Source organism: Mya arenaria, chromosome 7 (assembly GCF_026914265.1).
Source record: "Mya arenaria isolate MELC-2E11 chromosome 7, ASM2691426v1".
Lineage (NCBI taxonomy): Eukaryota > Metazoa > Mollusca > Bivalvia > Myida > Myidae > Mya > Mya arenaria.
Genome location: NC_069128.1, coordinates 32094246 through 32113278, shown reverse-complemented (window position 1 = coordinate 32113278; position 19033 = coordinate 32094246). Strand labels below are relative to the sequence as shown.

At 34.9% G+C, this 19033-nt stretch overlaps 1 protein-coding gene across 1 annotated transcript; it reads right to left on the bottom strand.

Annotated features, from left to right (window-relative positions):
• Positions 1-14278: 14278 nt before the first annotated feature.
• LOC128241448 (uncharacterized) lies at positions 14279-18794 on the bottom strand. The gene is made up of 2 exons (XM_052958376.1): positions 18664-18794; positions 14279-18445 (listed from the first exon to the last, which is right to left on the bottom strand). The coding sequence occupies exon 2, from the start codon at positions 18301-18303 to the stop codon at positions 15871-15873; it is 2433 nt and encodes an 810-aa protein (XP_052814336.1). The 5' UTR covers positions 18304-18445; positions 18664-18794; the 3' UTR covers positions 14279-15870.
• Between the last annotated feature and the right edge of the window lie 239 nt (positions 18795-19033).

The following is a 19033-nucleotide window of genomic DNA, read 5'->3' as shown; positions in this document are numbered from 1 at the left end:
CGCCATACTACATAATTGCACGGAGATGGTACCACGGAGATACCCGAAAATTTCCGTTATATTCCGGAAAGTTAAATTTCTGTACTGAAAATTTGGATGCTGATGGTACACGAAATATCGAATTTCCTCATTTCTGTTTTTTATGGAATGAAACTTCGGGATAATATACAATAAGCTTTAAATAAAGTAAAACAAATAAAAAATGCTTAGTATATAGCTATTTTTGACCAAAATTATGATTTTTTCCCTGGTCGCCTTAATAGCTATTTTTATGGATACACAAATATACTAACACAAAAGTTTAAGAATATTTTTTTTAATATTAAAAGAGAATAATATTTAAAACAATGAAATGATCTCGTAAATAAACATTCAAGCTTATCAACTTACTGTCAATGGACATTTTTATTGACATTTGATGGGTCGGTGGAATTACCGAAAACCCGAAAATCCCCGTAAATACCGAAAATCCCTTCCATTCTCTGAGGTATATAGCGTTTTCTTTAATACGCCCGGATATACTACTTTATTGTGTTCGAATGTTGTATGCCGTAATTGTTGGAGGTTGGAGAGGGGTGGGGAAGCCTAGGGAGGGTGGGGATGGGGGTCGTGGTGACTAAAACCCGGGACCCCCTTTCATTTTACATCAAGTGTGCGAGGTGGTTTGTACGCCGGGAGTAATTACTTATTATTAGTGTCATCGCTTGTATGCCATAGTTGGTTGTAGAGAGGGGAAGGGGAGTCGGTGGAGGGGTGTTGGGGTGACTTAAACGTAATCAAAACCAACGAACTATGATAACAAGATTTATTCATTCAGTTTCGTTTATGAAAATTGTACTGTATTGGATGACACCGCACAGCAAGACACTTAAATGTGTGATCTGATAAGACAGCAGACGGTAATAAAGATACACAGAAGTTGTGTACTTTACATGGGGGGAGTTATTTTGTTATCGTAGATATTGATATTTAATGTTTCAACTTCAAACTAGTAATTCAATTGATATCACATTATATTTTTTTTATTGATTTTCTGATTTTTAATATGTCGTACATTGATTGTTTAATAGCTTTTGTATTGATATTGCTTGTAATTAGTTTATATTGTTGAAAGCGCCTTTGAACGTGTATATAGAAATGGTGCTGTATAAGTTAATCAATAAATAATAATTAATTGTGTATTGTGAACAAGTTGTGTGTCGAGAAAGGTGAATAACTGGTATCAAGCGGGAGTTGATTATACAATTGTCCTTATGTGTATCATAACGAATTGTATGTGTCTCAACTGTTATGTGGAATCGCTTGGTATGTTTCATTGCACAATCTCGTGAAGAAAGAAATGCAAATTGTACAATTTCACTTAAATACCATCACTGCACCTAAATACGAATCATCAACATCATATTAACATTGGTCATGATAGGAAAGTGTTATTAATGAATAAAAGCATAATCTAATGTTTTATATCGTAAAGCATACCGTTTAAATACTTACATGCAATACTCGTCTCAATATCGATATGGACATGCCATTGTGAGATATTGGTCCATGTCTGATATCTATCAGTAATGACACCCCGCTGTGACAGATTTTTATCGTGCGGTCAGTACCTGGAACCATGCTGTCACTGATGACTATAATACGATGTGTATTGAACCCCAATCAATGGCGTTCTGGTTCAAAACGGAATGCTCCTGTGAACCAGAAATTAAATCTTGTATTTACACGGAGGTAACAAGTAAGAGTACGCGGTGTATGAAATAAACATCGGAAGTCTGAATATTTATTTCTTAGTGTAATGCAGTTCAAGAGTACGTTGCACGTCAGTGTTTACGATATTAAAGAAATTTAATATAATACACCACTGAGGGCCATATGACATAATAAGGACAGGCCATTTACCCATCGAAGGTGTATATGGACCGAGGCGTAAGCCGAGGTCTGTTCACCTTCGGGGGCTGAGTAGGCGGTTATTATAATGCCATATGTCCCGAAGAGGTATATTATATGAAAGAGGATGATCTTAAGCGAAGTGATATTGCTAATTTTCGACCATATGAGAGCGTTCAGTTATGGCAGGATGAATGTGGACTTGAATTGGACCAAAGATTTGTATTATATATATATTTTTTTCTAATTTAGATGAAAAACAGATTGTTCATTCACCGTGCCATATTCAGGCAACACCACGAGGAGGCGCTCTCGTCATGGCCCATCCCCCACCCCCACCCAAAACCTACCCTCATTTAGTTGAAGAAGTTTCAACACATTCCTAATTTGTTACGTACTACAGCTTCAGAGAACATTGAAATGCAACAGCATTTTCAAAAAATCATAAAAAATTGGTCTTATTGCAAATAACCTCCCTCCCTTATGGACTTTTATTTCGTATTATTTTAAGACGGACTGCTTATGCAATGTTAAAAATATTCATCAATTAATCCCGAAAGAAATCGATACTTATTTTGAAATAATCATCCTATTCTGCGAAAACAGTTAGGTTGCCGAAACATTCACGGGAATGACCGTAAAGTGATATGTTCGAATTGAAGGTAATTAACAACCGTCTTGCCACTATGACAGTACTCGTGAACTGTACCTTGTTTGTTATATAGACCTATCTAGCTCACAAACATTTTTCTATAAACCTTAATATCCCGTTTTAGAACTATTCACATAAAGGCATACCAGCATTTAAATGGGTTAGTAATCATACAGAAATGCAATGTTTTAAGTCCACGTAAGAGAGCTATGTAATGGCTCTCTTCAGCAGCAATGTAGCACTAACGCGCAAGGGTTGTGGCAAATGTAAAGCATGTATAATAATAGAAGTTAAATACACATATGATAGCCTGAACAGTCAGTGTATAAAACAAAATAAATAAAACATATGTACAAGATGTAAAACTGAGTTGACAAAACAGTTGTATAATGACTGTCAATTATCAATCAAAGCATACAAAGAACCCATGGCTAGAAAGATAGGTATAATGGTGTGACATTGTTGGCAGTACTGTTGAATGTCACGTCAATGCATATGTCTCAGCTTTCCCTAAAGGGGGACATAAACTGAAAACATATGCACCCTTTTTTCATTTTTTAAGTACAGTTGTTACTTCATGCGTACCTCAAAGACTCGAAAGCGAAACGCGAGGAAAATATGCCTGTAACATGTCATGTTGTCGAGCAAGTTCGAACTCTTCATGAACTTTTCCTGAACTATTTTTATTTATTTGTTGTTGATGCGATATAGAGAAATATTTTATCATAAAGCGATGATTAAGGAATAATCCATCCCAGTAAATGTAGTCGACATCAGCTAACCGTATTTATTGCTGGCCGTTTACAAAAGGAGTAATTGCATTTGCTACGTGAGTTGCGCTGAGAGATATGCCACCTCAGTGAGACTGAAGTTTCCCTACAATGGGATTCACGGCGGGTCTCTGCAGCAACAAACTCACGAGCTTAAATGGGTTTCACCGATTGTCTAGCTCTGACATAAATGGTACACCCCAAAATTGAATTTACCATGTATATCGTTTGACATAAAAGTGCATGTTGACATCAGCTAGCCGCTATTATTGCTTATTATTGGCGGATGGTTTTCGACGACGACAAAAGGTTAACGCAATTTGGAAAAAGGAGTAGTTGCACTTGCGACGCGAGTTGCGCTGAGAGATATGCCACCTCAGTGCGACTGAAGTTTCCCTACAATGGGATTCACGGCGGGTCTCTGTAGCAACAAACTCACGCGCAAGCACTTCAAAGGGTATGACATGTTTTCCAGAGTAGACACAGCATGGCACGAGCAAAAATGATACAAAATGTTACACAATTCAAAAACACATTATATGAACAAAAAGACATACAATAAAACACATAACATCTAAAATGACATTTTTTTTTTGTACCGGACAATGGCGCACAGTAAATCCACAACAAACAATTGAATGCGCCTATGCATGAATTTGATGTTACTCCATATAATGGGAAATTTTCGTTTGGTAATTTTCAAGCTGGACATGATGAAGGCAACGACATCAGCATTTACGTAGTTTCAATTAATCTAGATGTTCCTGTACATAACGAATGTTCTGGTCTTACCGAGCGCCATATCCGGTGATCTTATATATATATCGAAACAATTAACACACATAATTACAACACAACTGAGAAGCACAATTAAGGCGTTTTCGAAGCACAGCTAGACAAACTGATACATGACATAGGTCTTTAATATATTTAAATGTCCGCTGACTGGATTGAAATGTATGTTTTTTTTAATTTCTTTGCCATTTTGCTTTCATCTATATTTGTTTTAATCGGTGGTAGCTGTGTGAATTATTTTGTTGTATTATTTTCATTTTAAAGAAGGATTTTGAAAAGTTATCTGCATTTCATACAGCGCCCTTAACTGACTGTGAACACAAGTGGAGGTTACACAATTTCTACAAACAGTAAAAAACGGGGACCAAGTGACAGTTGAAAAGATGGAAATAAACTGGGCAAAAGAAACGCGAAATTATACACCAATAGATTAAGTTTGGTAAAATGTGGCAAATATCACAACAACACAAGCATGACATGGACATAAATAATGGTTGCATAGAAGTATTCATGTTGAGCTCCATTTTTTCGAGAACAACCTCAGTTAAGAAGGTCCGTAAATTCTACATTATATAATGAAAAAAATGTGTAGATTTAAGTTGAAAATAGTTGCCCGTTAATTTTATAAAATTGCAAACATAAGTACAGCTGCTTAATTCAAAGTGTACCGATTTCTTACTTTGTAAACCGTTCATAGACATTTGAGGTTGTTTTCGTAGGAAATGGCCAAGGTGCTCCGAATGAAAACATCGGCGTACATGCATAAATAGATTGCATAGATTATAAATATAACAAAGTGACCACGAAAAAAATATTCCACGCTCCCCAATCTCCAACACCAGGATGGTAGATACACCACTGTCAAGGAAGTCCTGGGCAATGTGAAGTACGGCCGCCACTATGTCCTTCGGTACGGATGTAGTTGTGATATCATTGCCGCCCAAACTCACTACCACCAAGTCCGCCCCGTACATCTTCACCTGTTTCAAAAGTCCTGGTTTGGGTTTGAAAGCTTTCATCCCGCCCGCACCAAAGAAACGCACCTCCATAGGCACCTAAAAGAATACATTTAATATTGTAAATGGCTTCACAGTCGTTGCCTTTGTAATATTCTTTTCAATTATCACCTCATTGCAACATTGTTTTAATAATTGTCATCCGTATATATTCAATTGAAGTAAAACATAATATATACAAAACAGAATATATATGCGGCCTTTCAATTATAGAATTACTACACAACTTATGACTGTAACATTTCACAGTGTGCAAAGTGCTTAAACATCACATATGAATACATAATATATCATTGTACATTCAGACCTAATATTTAGTACGCTTAATTAGGTTGAGTCATTAAATCGTGACAGTAGGTGTTTACAAAAAGTCTACAAGCTGCACTCTCACAGATTGACCATCCTAAAACTTTTTAGTACGAGTATATTGGCATGTCGTTATATGACAACTAGAAACAAACACGTATAAATCGCCGATGTAAGCTAACTAAATAGGAAGTTAGGTTTTACTGTACATAGTGAGTGAACATGAAAAAACAACGCACCTTGAGGTCCTCATTGCAGAATGCGTCTAGTCGCCAGACGTGACTGACCCCGAAAATTGCAACTTTCTTCATTTTTAATAACAAGAGTGAACACAACATACATGCAATATATTTGAACACACCTTTATATATACTGACAATCTGACGATTGTGCTCAAGCCGTGCCAAGGTGTTAATTCTGCTACAAACACTCATTACACGGTTCTAACTTTGATATATCAACAAGAGCTTTCATTAGGTACTGCGAATTCACACCCTTTTACCAAACACGTGAAATTTAACATATCACGTTCTCAAGGTGTTCCGACATTAATTAGCCAATTTTAAAATCCATATTCGCTTTCAACTATTCCCCAAATATTCCTCGCCTTTCTTTTTAAAAGCAAATGCTTACAACGCTTTTCCTAAAATGTATTCACTAAATCTATATTGTACTATTATTATACCAAGAACAATACGAATATAATTGATAAAACATACATATATATATAAATAGAAACACTGACGTGCAATGTACTCTTGAACTGCATTGCATTAAGAAATAAATATTCCGACTTCAGATGTTTCTCTCATACACCGCGTACTCTTACTTGTTACCTTCGTGTAAATAAAACAGAACAGATATTTTATTAAGACTTGTACAACGTACATCATCTTCTTAACCACAAATGAATAATAAATAAACAAACACATGGTATGACATAGGTTATACATAATATGAAATAGAATCATAAATACATTCCAAAAAATATTCACATCAGGTGAGGATGAACAAAACTATTATAATTATAAGTGAATATTTAAAGTTTATCTTCAAATACTCCTTTGTGTAAATACAAGATTTAATTTCTGGTTCACAGGAGCATCCCGTTTTGAACCTGACCGCCATTGGGGTTCAATACACATCGTATTATAGTCATCAGTGACAGCATGGTTCCAAGTACTGACCGCACGATAAGAATCTGTCACAGCGGGGTGTCATTACTGATAGGTATCAGACATGGACCAATATCTCACAATGACATGTCCATATCGATATTGAGACGAATATTTCATGTATGAATTTAAATAGTATGCTTTATGATATTAAATCTTATATTAAGCCTTTATTCATTAAATACACTTTCCTATCATTGTCATTACAAATGTTAAAATATGCTGATGATTCTTATTTAGGTACAGTGATGGTATTTATGTGAAATTGTGCAATTTGCATTTCTTTCTTCGCGAGATTGTGCAATGAAACATACCAAGCGATTCCACATAACAGTTGAGACACATACAAATCGTTATGATACACATAAGAACAATTGTATAAATTAGGCACACAATTGTTAGATATTCTTTTTCTTATGTACAAGTGATTCAAAGGTAATATTTCTACTATTGATACAACCTTATTCATTGTGATTTGACTATAATGTTTTCTGGCTGTAAATGACCGTCCGATACTCGTATTGGGTATCATATGAATTGTAGTTAGAAATTTACATTATATCTGCCGCCATGTATATATGTTTTGTATAGGACCTCATTTGCCATGTTTATGGTATGAGAGAATAAACCGTGTTTGACTTTGACTTGGAATATAATCAACTCCCGCTTGATACCAATTATTCACCTTTCTCGACACACAACTTGTTCACAATACGCAATTATTATTTATCGATTAACTTATACAGCACCATTTTTAACCACACGTTCAAAGGCGCTTTACAACGAAATAAACGGATAACTTATTACAGGAAATATCAATAACAAATAATACACCTTTAAAACATTCAATATACGATATACTTAAAATACGAATAGCAACCAAACACAATGAAATGTGATATTGAACTAGTCGTTAAAACATTAACATATATGAAATTAAAAGGACTTCCCGGGATTTAGCCATCCCCCTCGTCCGACTTCCACACACCCCTCCACCCACCAACAACTTTGGCATACAGGACGACCAAAATGAAGTATTAAATATCGGCGTACACACCCTCGCATACTTTTTTGTATACGGTAAGGTACGACCCTACCCTCCCTTACCTCTACAATTTGAAATGAGATATGTGAAAGTAGTATTTGAGACTTCTTCGTAGCCACCACCCCCTCCTCCGACTCCCCCACCACTCTCCAACCAACCTCAACCACGACATACAACCCACTTAAACACAATACAGTTTTAAACCATACTGCATACTCTTGTGTATGTACTTAGAAATATGAATGGGGTTCCCGGGGTTTAATCACTCCCTGCCCCACCCCAACTACTCCGACGACCCCACCCCTCTCCAACCACCAAGATATACAGCATACAACCCACTAAAACACAATGCAGTTTTGAAGGAACGGCGTAAGAACCTCCTCGCATACTCTTCTTTTGTACGAACTTTTGAAAATGAAAGGGGGTCCCGGGTTTTAGTCCCCACGACCCCCATCCCCACCCTCCCCAGGCTTCCCCACCCCTCTCCAACCTCCAACAATTACGGCATACAACATTCGAACACAATAAAGTAGTAAATCCGGGCGTATTAAAGAAAACGCTATATACCTCAGAGAATGGAAGGGATTTTCGGTATTTACGGGGATTTTCGGTATTTACGGGGATTTTCGGGTTTTCGGTAATTCCACCGACCGACATTTGATACATCAAATCTGGACTGAAAATATTAAGGAGACCAATTTTTGTCGCCTTAATCCAGCGGTCCCCATAATGCCTAGATTAATATATATATGGTCACCTTAATATCTGTAGTAGATATATATATATATATATATATATATATATATATATATATATATATATATATATATATATATATATATATATATATATATATATATATATATATATATATATATATATATATATCATCTACATCAATACAAATGTAGAAATTAATACAATGACAGTCATACATCATTGACCAAATGCGTCCATAGTGGCTTAGGGAACCAATTATAATTGCTTAGCTTTACAAAAAGAATGTGTAATGTATATCTTTATTGATATTTTTGGCATTTTCTCTTTTATTATTATTATCATTATTATTATTATTATTATTATTATTATTATTATTATTATTATTATTATTATTATTATTATTATTGTTATTATTATTATTAAAAACATCGATAACGATCCATCGCAGCACTTACTTTCACAAACGACTTGAAACTTGAAACGCCGATAGGCCAAAACCTGAGTTTCGCCCAGGGAGTCTTACGGTCTGAATTAAAACCGGACCAAGGACATTAGGTCTTGCACTCACATTTATCGGCGAGAAGGTTTTATTCTATTGATAGTCTTTATGTCATCTCTCATATCAAACTACACACGTGACAGTTGAAATGGCTGACTGAACGAGTTAGAAAGTGTTGAAACTGTCTGGTAAATCAGTATTTCAATGTGATTTTGCGCTATATGCCTAGATTGCATTACTTTTTTAATAAACGTGTTTTTGAAGAAAATATGTTCTATACTAAAACGTGGCTCAAATTTGGACAAGAATGTTTTAAGCTTTAATAGGCTACAGGCTTAGACCCTAAGGGAACCTAATAAGTTAATGTATCAGTCCCACAAACGGCACAAATAGACATGTTTACAAACGGATAGAACAGCAGTAATCCTTATTGACTTCTACTTAAGCCAATTTTCGACGATCTTTCCGAATCAATACTTGGTCAAAAAGAATTCAAGACTTATCCCAAAACTTTCCCTAACTTTTAAACACGCACACGATTTGGAGCGACTAGTGGCCACTTGGAGGGGACTTTGGACCATCTATATAAACATTGATTCCTGATTTATATTTGATAAAAATAAATATTGATATTTAGTTTTTGTACATAAAAACGTAATTAAATGTATATTTCACCAAGCCTGACCTTTACTGCAGTGTATGTTGAGGGTTTACTGAACGTTTTTCAAAGATTTAATACGACGTTATCATGACATTGTTGACAATAAAGATTGCCCATTAGACTAGTCTTGGAAAGAAAATATTGTTCATGATATCGAAAGTAAACAGCTTACAGATTGAATATTGACCATCCGTCGAAAGCAAAAACCTAAACTAAAATACATTTATTTCAAAATGAATTAAAAGAAAACATTTTTTCAGATTATCCCGACAATGTATACGACTCATTAAAAGGCCAACATTGTTTTTGTGTTAAACTTGTATGAAAATAGTAATCATTTAAAGACAAGCAATTATTTGTCGTTTTACATATATTACAAAAAGTGCTAAGTCCTTATACCGTTTTACTGTTGCTGAGCCTTTGTACCATCACACTGAAATACACTTCCTGTATTCACCGAGTTACGGTGCCAATCAATCATAACATCATAAAGATATTTCATGAAATTTTATCGAATAATTCACACTATTGAGTATCCTTACAAGGATTATAAATTCATTTAGTGTAGGTGTCATATCCTGGTTGTTTGCTAAGCACTCAGAAGTGGAATTCAGTTGATCTTTGGTCAGATTTACCATATTTGTCAACTTGTGATTGTTTAAATGTAATAAAATGTTAGCTACATGTTGTTTGATTCAACAACAGATGTACCTATTAATGTATTATTGTAAATAGTATATTATTTGTACATGTCCACGCTTTTTATTGGTCCCGTGACAACCATAAAAGATGATAAACGCCGGGTGATATTTTTTGTAAACAAAGCATCGTTTGGACCTTGGAATGTTATCAGACATTATCTGACACTCATGTATAATATTTAATCATTGTCATATACGCCCTTTAATTTAAGTCTTTAAGTATTTAATCTTAGGTGGCACAGGGCCTTTAAACATGTCGCACTTAACCGAAACATAAATACAGAAATTATGCAAAGAAAAACTAAAGCCTTACTAAACTACAAGGGCCCCTTTCATGCTAAGCAGACATAAATAACGGAAATAGCTGACAATGAAAGCAGTTGAAATTATAATGATTATAGTAGCAAACATTCTTTATTGTGATTTCTGCATTGATAAATGTTTCAATTAATTTAATAATACAATGAAAACTAAAGGCCTTAGCGAACCTTTGTTTCACTGAACTCTCCAAGTCAAACTCTCTGAGCCCCAAACGACTTCTGTTGCCGGCATTTTAATTGTTTATTTTATCTGTGTCTGTTATGTTGTAGCGCTGTGTGTCGCATTGAGTTTCTGTTGTCTTGTAAAGTTGTGTTTCTAATTGCGTGTTTGTTGTCTTAAGGCTGTGTGTGGCGCATTGGATTTGTGTGTTTTATAGTGGTGTTGTGTTTCGCATTAAGTGTATGTTGTATTGTGGCAATATGCGGCGCAATGGATGAATGATATCTTGTGGTGTATAGTGTGTCAGTTATTTTATGGCGTTGTGCGTCGCATATAGTGTCTGTTGTTCTGTGGCTATGTACATCGCATTGAGAGTATGTTTAAATTTGTTTATGGTGCATTTAACCACATTCGTAGTTGTTTCTTTTGTGTTCATTGCTTTATCGTAAAATGCTTATATTGAATAGCAAAATATTTCAATTGTATTGTAAGAAATGTGCTATTACTGCAATTGCTGCACCTGATGTATTTATCTTAATGCAAGATGAGTTTTGTTATGAAGATAACACTGTATCATCAAGATATTGTTTGGCGCACTGTATTTCAATGCATAATAATGAAAATACTCTACACAGTATTGATTCAAAGGTTAATTCATTTGCAGAAGTTTACTATCTTCAAATTACTTGAATGCTATGTTAAACAACATGTTAAATTATGACAACATATTTCCTTTCTTCTGTGTCCTTGATTTAAATCGATTACACATACTTTTATGCTAAAAACACTAGTACTTATCCTTTAATGAAATCATTAGAAACAAATTAAATACCCCATTTGCAAAAAAGGCAAACCATTGTCTAAATTATTTGATCTCTGCGTTTATTACATATAAAAATAAAACGAATTAAACGATTATTTCGTTAATCCGGACCAAATAAATATCTTACATGAAACTTATGTTCTATATAATAGTGTAAGGTAAAGGCAAGATAAACAGAAAAAAATAGCATTGCTCCAATCCACAGCGATAATTTTCATATGGCCTAGGAACTCTTGATTCCCAGTTTTATGTTGCTTAATGAATATGCATTCACTTATTTTCAATATGTAGTTATAAACGAATATAACTGTCGATTGTTCTACATTTAGACTGATTTAAAATATATATATATATATCAATGCTCATTAGTTTTGACCGCATCGTGAATAAAACAGCGTTAACCAAAGCCTGACATTTTGCAGTTTTTGGGATATATAATTATTTTCTGGTTCGCATTGGGGTAGAAAACATACTTCAATTGTTTATTAAGCTAGGAAGTAGTTTACACGGATTTGTCACTCAACGAAGGTTCTGGTATTTATAATCATGTATTGGCCTTCCTTTTTTACCTCAAAGTAGTTCATACTATGTGATGTAGTGATACTGAAAAGCTCAGCGTTTTTTGTAGCATTTATTTAAAGAGAAGAACTGAACGAAATAATAAATGGCCAAACGCAACCATGACATAACTATAATGTTGGTATTAAAATCATTTCGTTTTAAAGGCATATAATATTAAAAAAAACTAGTAGTTATCAATAGCAACGCTGGCTCAGGCTAAAAAGGAATTCCTTCTGCCTCTAAGCAGGCTTTTGTTTTTAACATTTTGACTACTGGGATAGTCCTGTGCTTTCCATTTCCTGTTTTATCAAAAATAATTTGTCATAAACAACATGTTTTATGACTCCCATTGTGATAGTCGATCTACAGATAAAATCGCTATACATGTACACAATTCAACAGGCGTTCTTTGTATGGCATGTAATAATAATGGTCATCGTGTGGTAGTCATGTGACATCAATTAAAACTACTCGTCTAGTGATGTATACGGCGTTATTGTAATGTAAATAGAAAGAAGGATTTACAATTATAGTTGTCCTTTTAGAGTAAATACTGTGAAAAGTATCAAAAGTAAACAACATACTTATACAAAGCTCTCCAACATGCACTATGTTTAATTTTCATTTTGAAGTTTCAAATATTATTATTCTACGAACGGTCAGGTTTAAACATTTCTTGCGCGTCAATCGCCAACAGTCAATATTAACGCTTTTAAAACACACTGAATGCCAATAGTATTTCTGAAAGAATGGTGTGACTTTTCACTTATTTTAAAAGTGTTTCTTTCTATCCAACCCGTTTTTGTTGACGCTTTGTCAGTGAATGACAGTCTGTTTCTTGCAACGTTTTGCTAAACGCGACTTTTTTCCTGTGCATTTAATTGCTTTTGAAACCAAATGAAGCGGTTGAAACCGGTTTGGTTGTCGAGTGTGGATCGTCCTCGAATGCACCAAATGCTTCGTTCATGAGCAGCGAAAATATTTGTGAGGTCTGTTAGCTACATGTCCGTTCAGAAACAAAGCTCGATGTTGTTAAAATCAGACTTCTTCTGAAGCACACATACTTTTTGTATAAACAAAGATACCTTGTGTAAACATAGATTGATAACAAGACGCAAACTAATATTTGTTATGAGATATGGGTTTTCTAAAGATCTGTTTTGAAGACTTGTTTTAATGGAGTTTCTCTTAGAAGTCTTTACTCATCGATTGCTAAGTATCTGAAATAAACGGATTTGTTTCATTTGTTCTCTCTTTAAGGCCTACACTACCAACCACGCGTTTGTTGCCAAAAAACGTTGCCACCGCGGGCGAGATTGTGTTATGGCGGAATTTTAAATCGCGGCGATATATACTGCAGTAGACAACGCGGTGGTTCGCGTCATCACCGCGTTCATTTGCTGCTACCGCGTACGACTTCCGCGATGCGTCTAAACTGCGATGTACAGAAACAGTACCAACCACGCGTTTGTCTTTAATAGACTTAAAGGTATTTCCATATCTTTTCAGTCAAAAACGTTATTGTTATACTTGGGGACCCCTGTGAGAACCCCTTCGAAGTCACGTGATTCCTAACTCTGATAACAGTCATCATGCAGTTATATAACGTTTTTGTTCAAAAACGTTATTATAATGTTCGATGCAATATTGACTTACAGATTGACAATTAAGAACCTCTAAACGATTAAATTTATACATGATTGCGAAGATAAACAATTAACATATCTATTGTACATATTGTATCATGTTTCACTTTTTTCCTTTTTTTTTTCATTTTTGCATTAACACTCAAATCGGAACCGTAACACGAGGGCGGAACTTAACCGTTAAAATAACCATGCTTTTCACTTCGACTGCATGCTTGTTATGAACGTCGTCTTTGACACCTTTGTCAAAAACGAAACGTTGCCAATTACCCCCATGACTCTGGTTGTTTGTGCCGTAACCTTTGCATATTTGACCATTTTAAGACCACAGTTAAGTTTACGATATGTTTCATATAGACACTAACATGGCTTTTCACTTTAAGACAGTCCCAATTGAAAAACAAGTAACTGGCTGCTGTAGAACATCCAAGACACAAAATTTAATCACAAGAAAACATAGGGTTGACGAATGCATTTTATCACAAAATTCAGTAGTGATACATGACCCTGAGGTCAAGGCGGAATAAAGCTACAAACAACCAATTTACATAGTTCCACAGGCAATGATTTTTCCTTTTTACACTGAAAACTATCATTTTTTACGATACAGTTTCAAATTGTGTTAAGCTCTATGCAAAAAGGCCACCCGTTTCTTCTCTTTCATTCAACTTTAATAAAATATTGATACCTGAAAACAATCACTCTTTTTTCTGTATTCACATCCGGATCTTGGTCAACGGGGGGCAGATAACTGTTGTCTTGAGCCTACTAAGATATTGGTATATCTTGAATAATGTCATATCGATTATAGTCGATATTTCGATGTCTTCTTGTAAAGGGATCAGAAGAATAATGACATCCAAAGAAAAAACATGTACATACATGGATGTAGTTTGTGCTTTCGATTGTCTGTCTCTCAATGTCTGCTAGGCGTTAGCCTTGTGTCCTTTAACACGGTATTGTTTAAAACATAGCTTATGGGCCTGTTGCTCCAAATACATATCGCAAACCACAAAGGTTCAAAAGAACAAACAAACACAAACACGATTCAAATTTTCAAACATCGTAAGCTAAACAGGTTAAGGTACCTTATTTCGATTAGCAAAATGATTGCACTAATTCATCTTACATAACTTCTTTTATCATACCAAGGCAGAAATAGCTATGCGTGATCGTGTTATAAGAGTCGTACGAATGTTGGAGAAAACGGGGCCAGTAAGTGCAAAATACATTTACTTAAAGCACATGAATGGTTAACAATATTTTATCAGCATTTTAACTACAGGTTACACATTTTTTTATAATACAATAGAATTTACGGTGGCAATAGATGTAGTCAAAAAGATAATATGCGTATCATAAGAATAATTCTGCAAATATATAAAACACACTTAAAATAAGACGAAAAATCCACTATAAATTTTGACTGATCAATTAGAAGAAGTCAAAAACATAGACCTGCTTATATACAAGAATCATTTAAAACGAAACTTTACAAAATCCACAATACATGTTTACATATTAAATCGGATGTTTCTGTCTCTCCAAAGCCACATTGTAAGTCTATTGGGGTCAAACTCATTGTCAATTTCAAACTATTTTGACAACACTTAGCTACCAAGAGCTAACTAAAAGCTAAGATTCAAGTACGACAAAGCACAATTTAGCATACCTTCATCAACATCGAATCAATTAAAGTGGCACTCTTATTCACAATAAATACATACACAGGTAAACATACATAAATTTTGAGTGATACACCCACAACTACTTACTAAATTATGCATTAATAGAAAATATTAATAACAAATATTTAAACTGTCTATTCAATAGCTGAAAACGCTAAAATATTAAATGATTGGTGAATGCTAAAAGATTTATTGCCATTTACTATGGTCTCATAAGGTAGAAATACCTTATTTTCTGCACATTTCTTCTCAATTAAACACGGTTGCCTTCATAAGAACCAATGTTTTCGACATTTCTTCATCCTTTTGGGTATATCAAAACAATTGTATTTACTGTGTTAAATATTATTTGGGAGTAATAGTGCATCTTTATTCATTACCATTTCAGCGGTAAGTAAGTGTTAAATAGTCTGGATATAAATCCTCAGGAATCAGGTTATTCTTAAGTACAAGCACTAATTTCCCAGAACTTCTCAACGATTTTGCCGATCTGTTTTATCTCGATCTCTCTCCTTCCTGCGTCACTTCCGCCTTTTAGAAACATTTCCATCAGTTTTGGTATGAATCCAACAATCACAGTGAAAACAATGTGTAGCACCTCCGATTCATCTGTATTAAACCCCGAGTTGAACTTAGATACTAAAGTCAATGTTACTGTTATAAGAGTAATTATAATAGTAAGGTGGACAATGAAGTTCATCATCTGCGCATTTACAGGTCGTATTTCCTTAACAATTTTATGGAACAATTCCCGTGGAATTCCAGGGGCGAGATCTTTGTGCTTCACCATTTGTACATTATTAACTCGAGATTGGATTTTAATTAGGGTTTCTGTTGGAACAACTATTTCCTCTCCATTTACGTTTACAGTTCTGAAGTGAAAATCAACATTCTTAATGACAATTGTTTCATCTTTAAGTTCTAGGACAGTTTTCATTCTCTCTAGATCAGTACATTTCTTCACAGCAATCTCTAAAAGTCGCGAATATCCGTCTCCAAAGTTTCTCATTAAATGTGCGAAGTAGTATACGAGGGACACAAAGAAAAAAAGATAGCCAAATGCTATGGTCGGTAAAATAACAAGTGCTACAAAACAGTACAAAACCATTTGGGTCAGGTAGATGAAACTCTCAAGAAACACTAGACAGACGCAATAACCAAAAACAACGACTGACCCTAAAACTAAGACGGTAATAAAAAAACAGACTACAGAGCTGCTGACGGAATTGCCATGTCTTTTAAATGAATTTCGAGTTTCCATTAATGTAACAACTGTACCTTTGATCATAATTACGCCACAAGTAAATAACGGGAATAGAAAATATAGAATGTAAATAAATAACTCAAACACACATACAATTACTTTAAATGAAAACGTCAGTGGTTTCGTTATTGTTTTTATCAAACTCGGGTGACAGGGGCCACTTTTAAATCTCCTTCTTTGAATGCTGAATACCTTTTTCCATTGATCAGTTGTAATAAGTAAGTAAACCTTTTGCTTGCAAATTTCTGATGCTCTTTTAAACCCTTCGTACGGGGTACGATAACACACATCTGACCTAGATATCTCCTCTAGGCCGTAAAACAAGGGTGAAACATCGCTTTGTCGCGGTAGGCCATTTTGTACGATTTGCTTTAAACTTTTAGGACAAACTATCAAAATGAGGGCTAGTGAAAAGTAAATTGCTATGACACCAATTGGACCACCTAAAATAGGGACAAATGTTTTACTCATGTCTGACGTATCGCCATATAGAGCAAGAAGCCCTATTGGTTGACCAAATTTGACCAGCTCTCTGACGGAAATTCTCGTGAGGGTTTTATGATATGAAAAAACATATCCATCTTTAAACATATATAGTTTTAAATAGATAAGCATAGGTGCACAACATACGCAAATCAAACGTCGGAGACGTGAATCTAAGATTGGATGTTTCCGTCTTAAGTAATTGAGGGGCTGTGACAATACGTCTAAGACTGTTACAGGGGAGTCTCCATCAAGGTAAATCCAATTATCTTGCTCGGGTGTTTCTGTTGATAGAAGCGGTTCCATTTCGACATGCTTCGGGATTATCTGACTGTCTTTAGAAATGCACGCACAAACCGCAAACAGAAATATAGGAGCAAACAACAGAAGAATTATTCCAATGAAATATGGACCATGTGTCAACAGTTGCCATTTATCAACGAATGTGTTGCACAAGAACCTACGAAACTGCATTTCATAAAATGAGAACGCATATGTGCAACATTTGTAGTTGATGAATGTGACAGGAAAACTTAAGTAGAGCCCGGCTTTGTAAGCGAAGGAACTTCTGATACCAGGAACTTCTGATAGGTAGCATATGTAGTTGGTCTGATACTTTGGAAGACCATGTTCAAAAACATGAAGAATCTCCATTAGTGAATCTGTTATACTTTTTGTTGTTGCATTACTCCCAAACGTGACCGAGCATTTGCTTTGTTTCGTCGTAAAGCCAATGTCATGTAATGCGGCCGTTTTAGTATCAAGAATGGAAAAGCTCAGAAATCCAAACTCCAAGTTCCAGCTGAGGTAGGAATAATTTCCTCGCGGAGGGCGATAGGTCCACACCCATAGGTCAGGCTTAAAAACGCCAGGTAAAGTACTGTTCTTGACGGTTGAATTTAGGAAGCGGATCCGAAATCTTATGAAAACTACATCATATACTTCTAATCTTGACCTGAAGACCCGCATACTCGAGTGGGTTACATTGAACTTGCATTCAGGTAAAGAGCTATTTTCTATAACGTTTTGGTGATCCAATTCTGGAACACCCGCCATATTAACTGCATTTGATGCCTCGGCGAATTCGACCAAAAACAGCACATAGAGTAGAAGTATTTCCCTTGTCATGGCTTATACGTGCGTCTGTTACAGAAGGATATTGTTTCTCAATTGTATCTACTTAAGATGCTCTCACCGTAGTTACGCACTTTTATTAGCTTTTGGTAATGCTGACGATATACGTTTCGCACTTGTTCGTCCTATGGGTAAGCTAGAAAAAAGGTGCGTTATTAAATTTCAGAAATACACTTGATGCATCGGCGGATAAGATATATCACCAATTGAGTGCGTAAATATATATATATTTTATCAATAATTCAATATACATATTCTGTTTTAGTACGACTATATACGTTTATCCAAAAAAGACACAAATAATACATCCTTATTAACTTATTAACAATATAAATAGTTACACAAATATATTACCATAAAAACCAAGGATGTGTATGAACTTGTCTTAGATCTCTTAAAACTAAAAACAAATCTTGTTTTTTTTTCAAAACGTTTTTTAGTTCCCAAGTAGATATGTGCAATATTTTCCTGTTTATGTATCTCCAAATGTGATTGGAAATGAGGAAATTATTCATTTCGTTTCAGCTTGGGGAGGAAAATAATGTAATGACTGTTTTGAAGTGTACAAGTGAAGACGGGTTTTTCAATTGCCCGATTGTTTGATTTGGCCATAACCGTTGATTTAAATATGTGATGACTGCATACTTTTTTTTGCATTTATGAGATACTTTCATTTCTGCATACTGTACAAGTACAAGTAGTTGTACAAGTGCTATATATATAT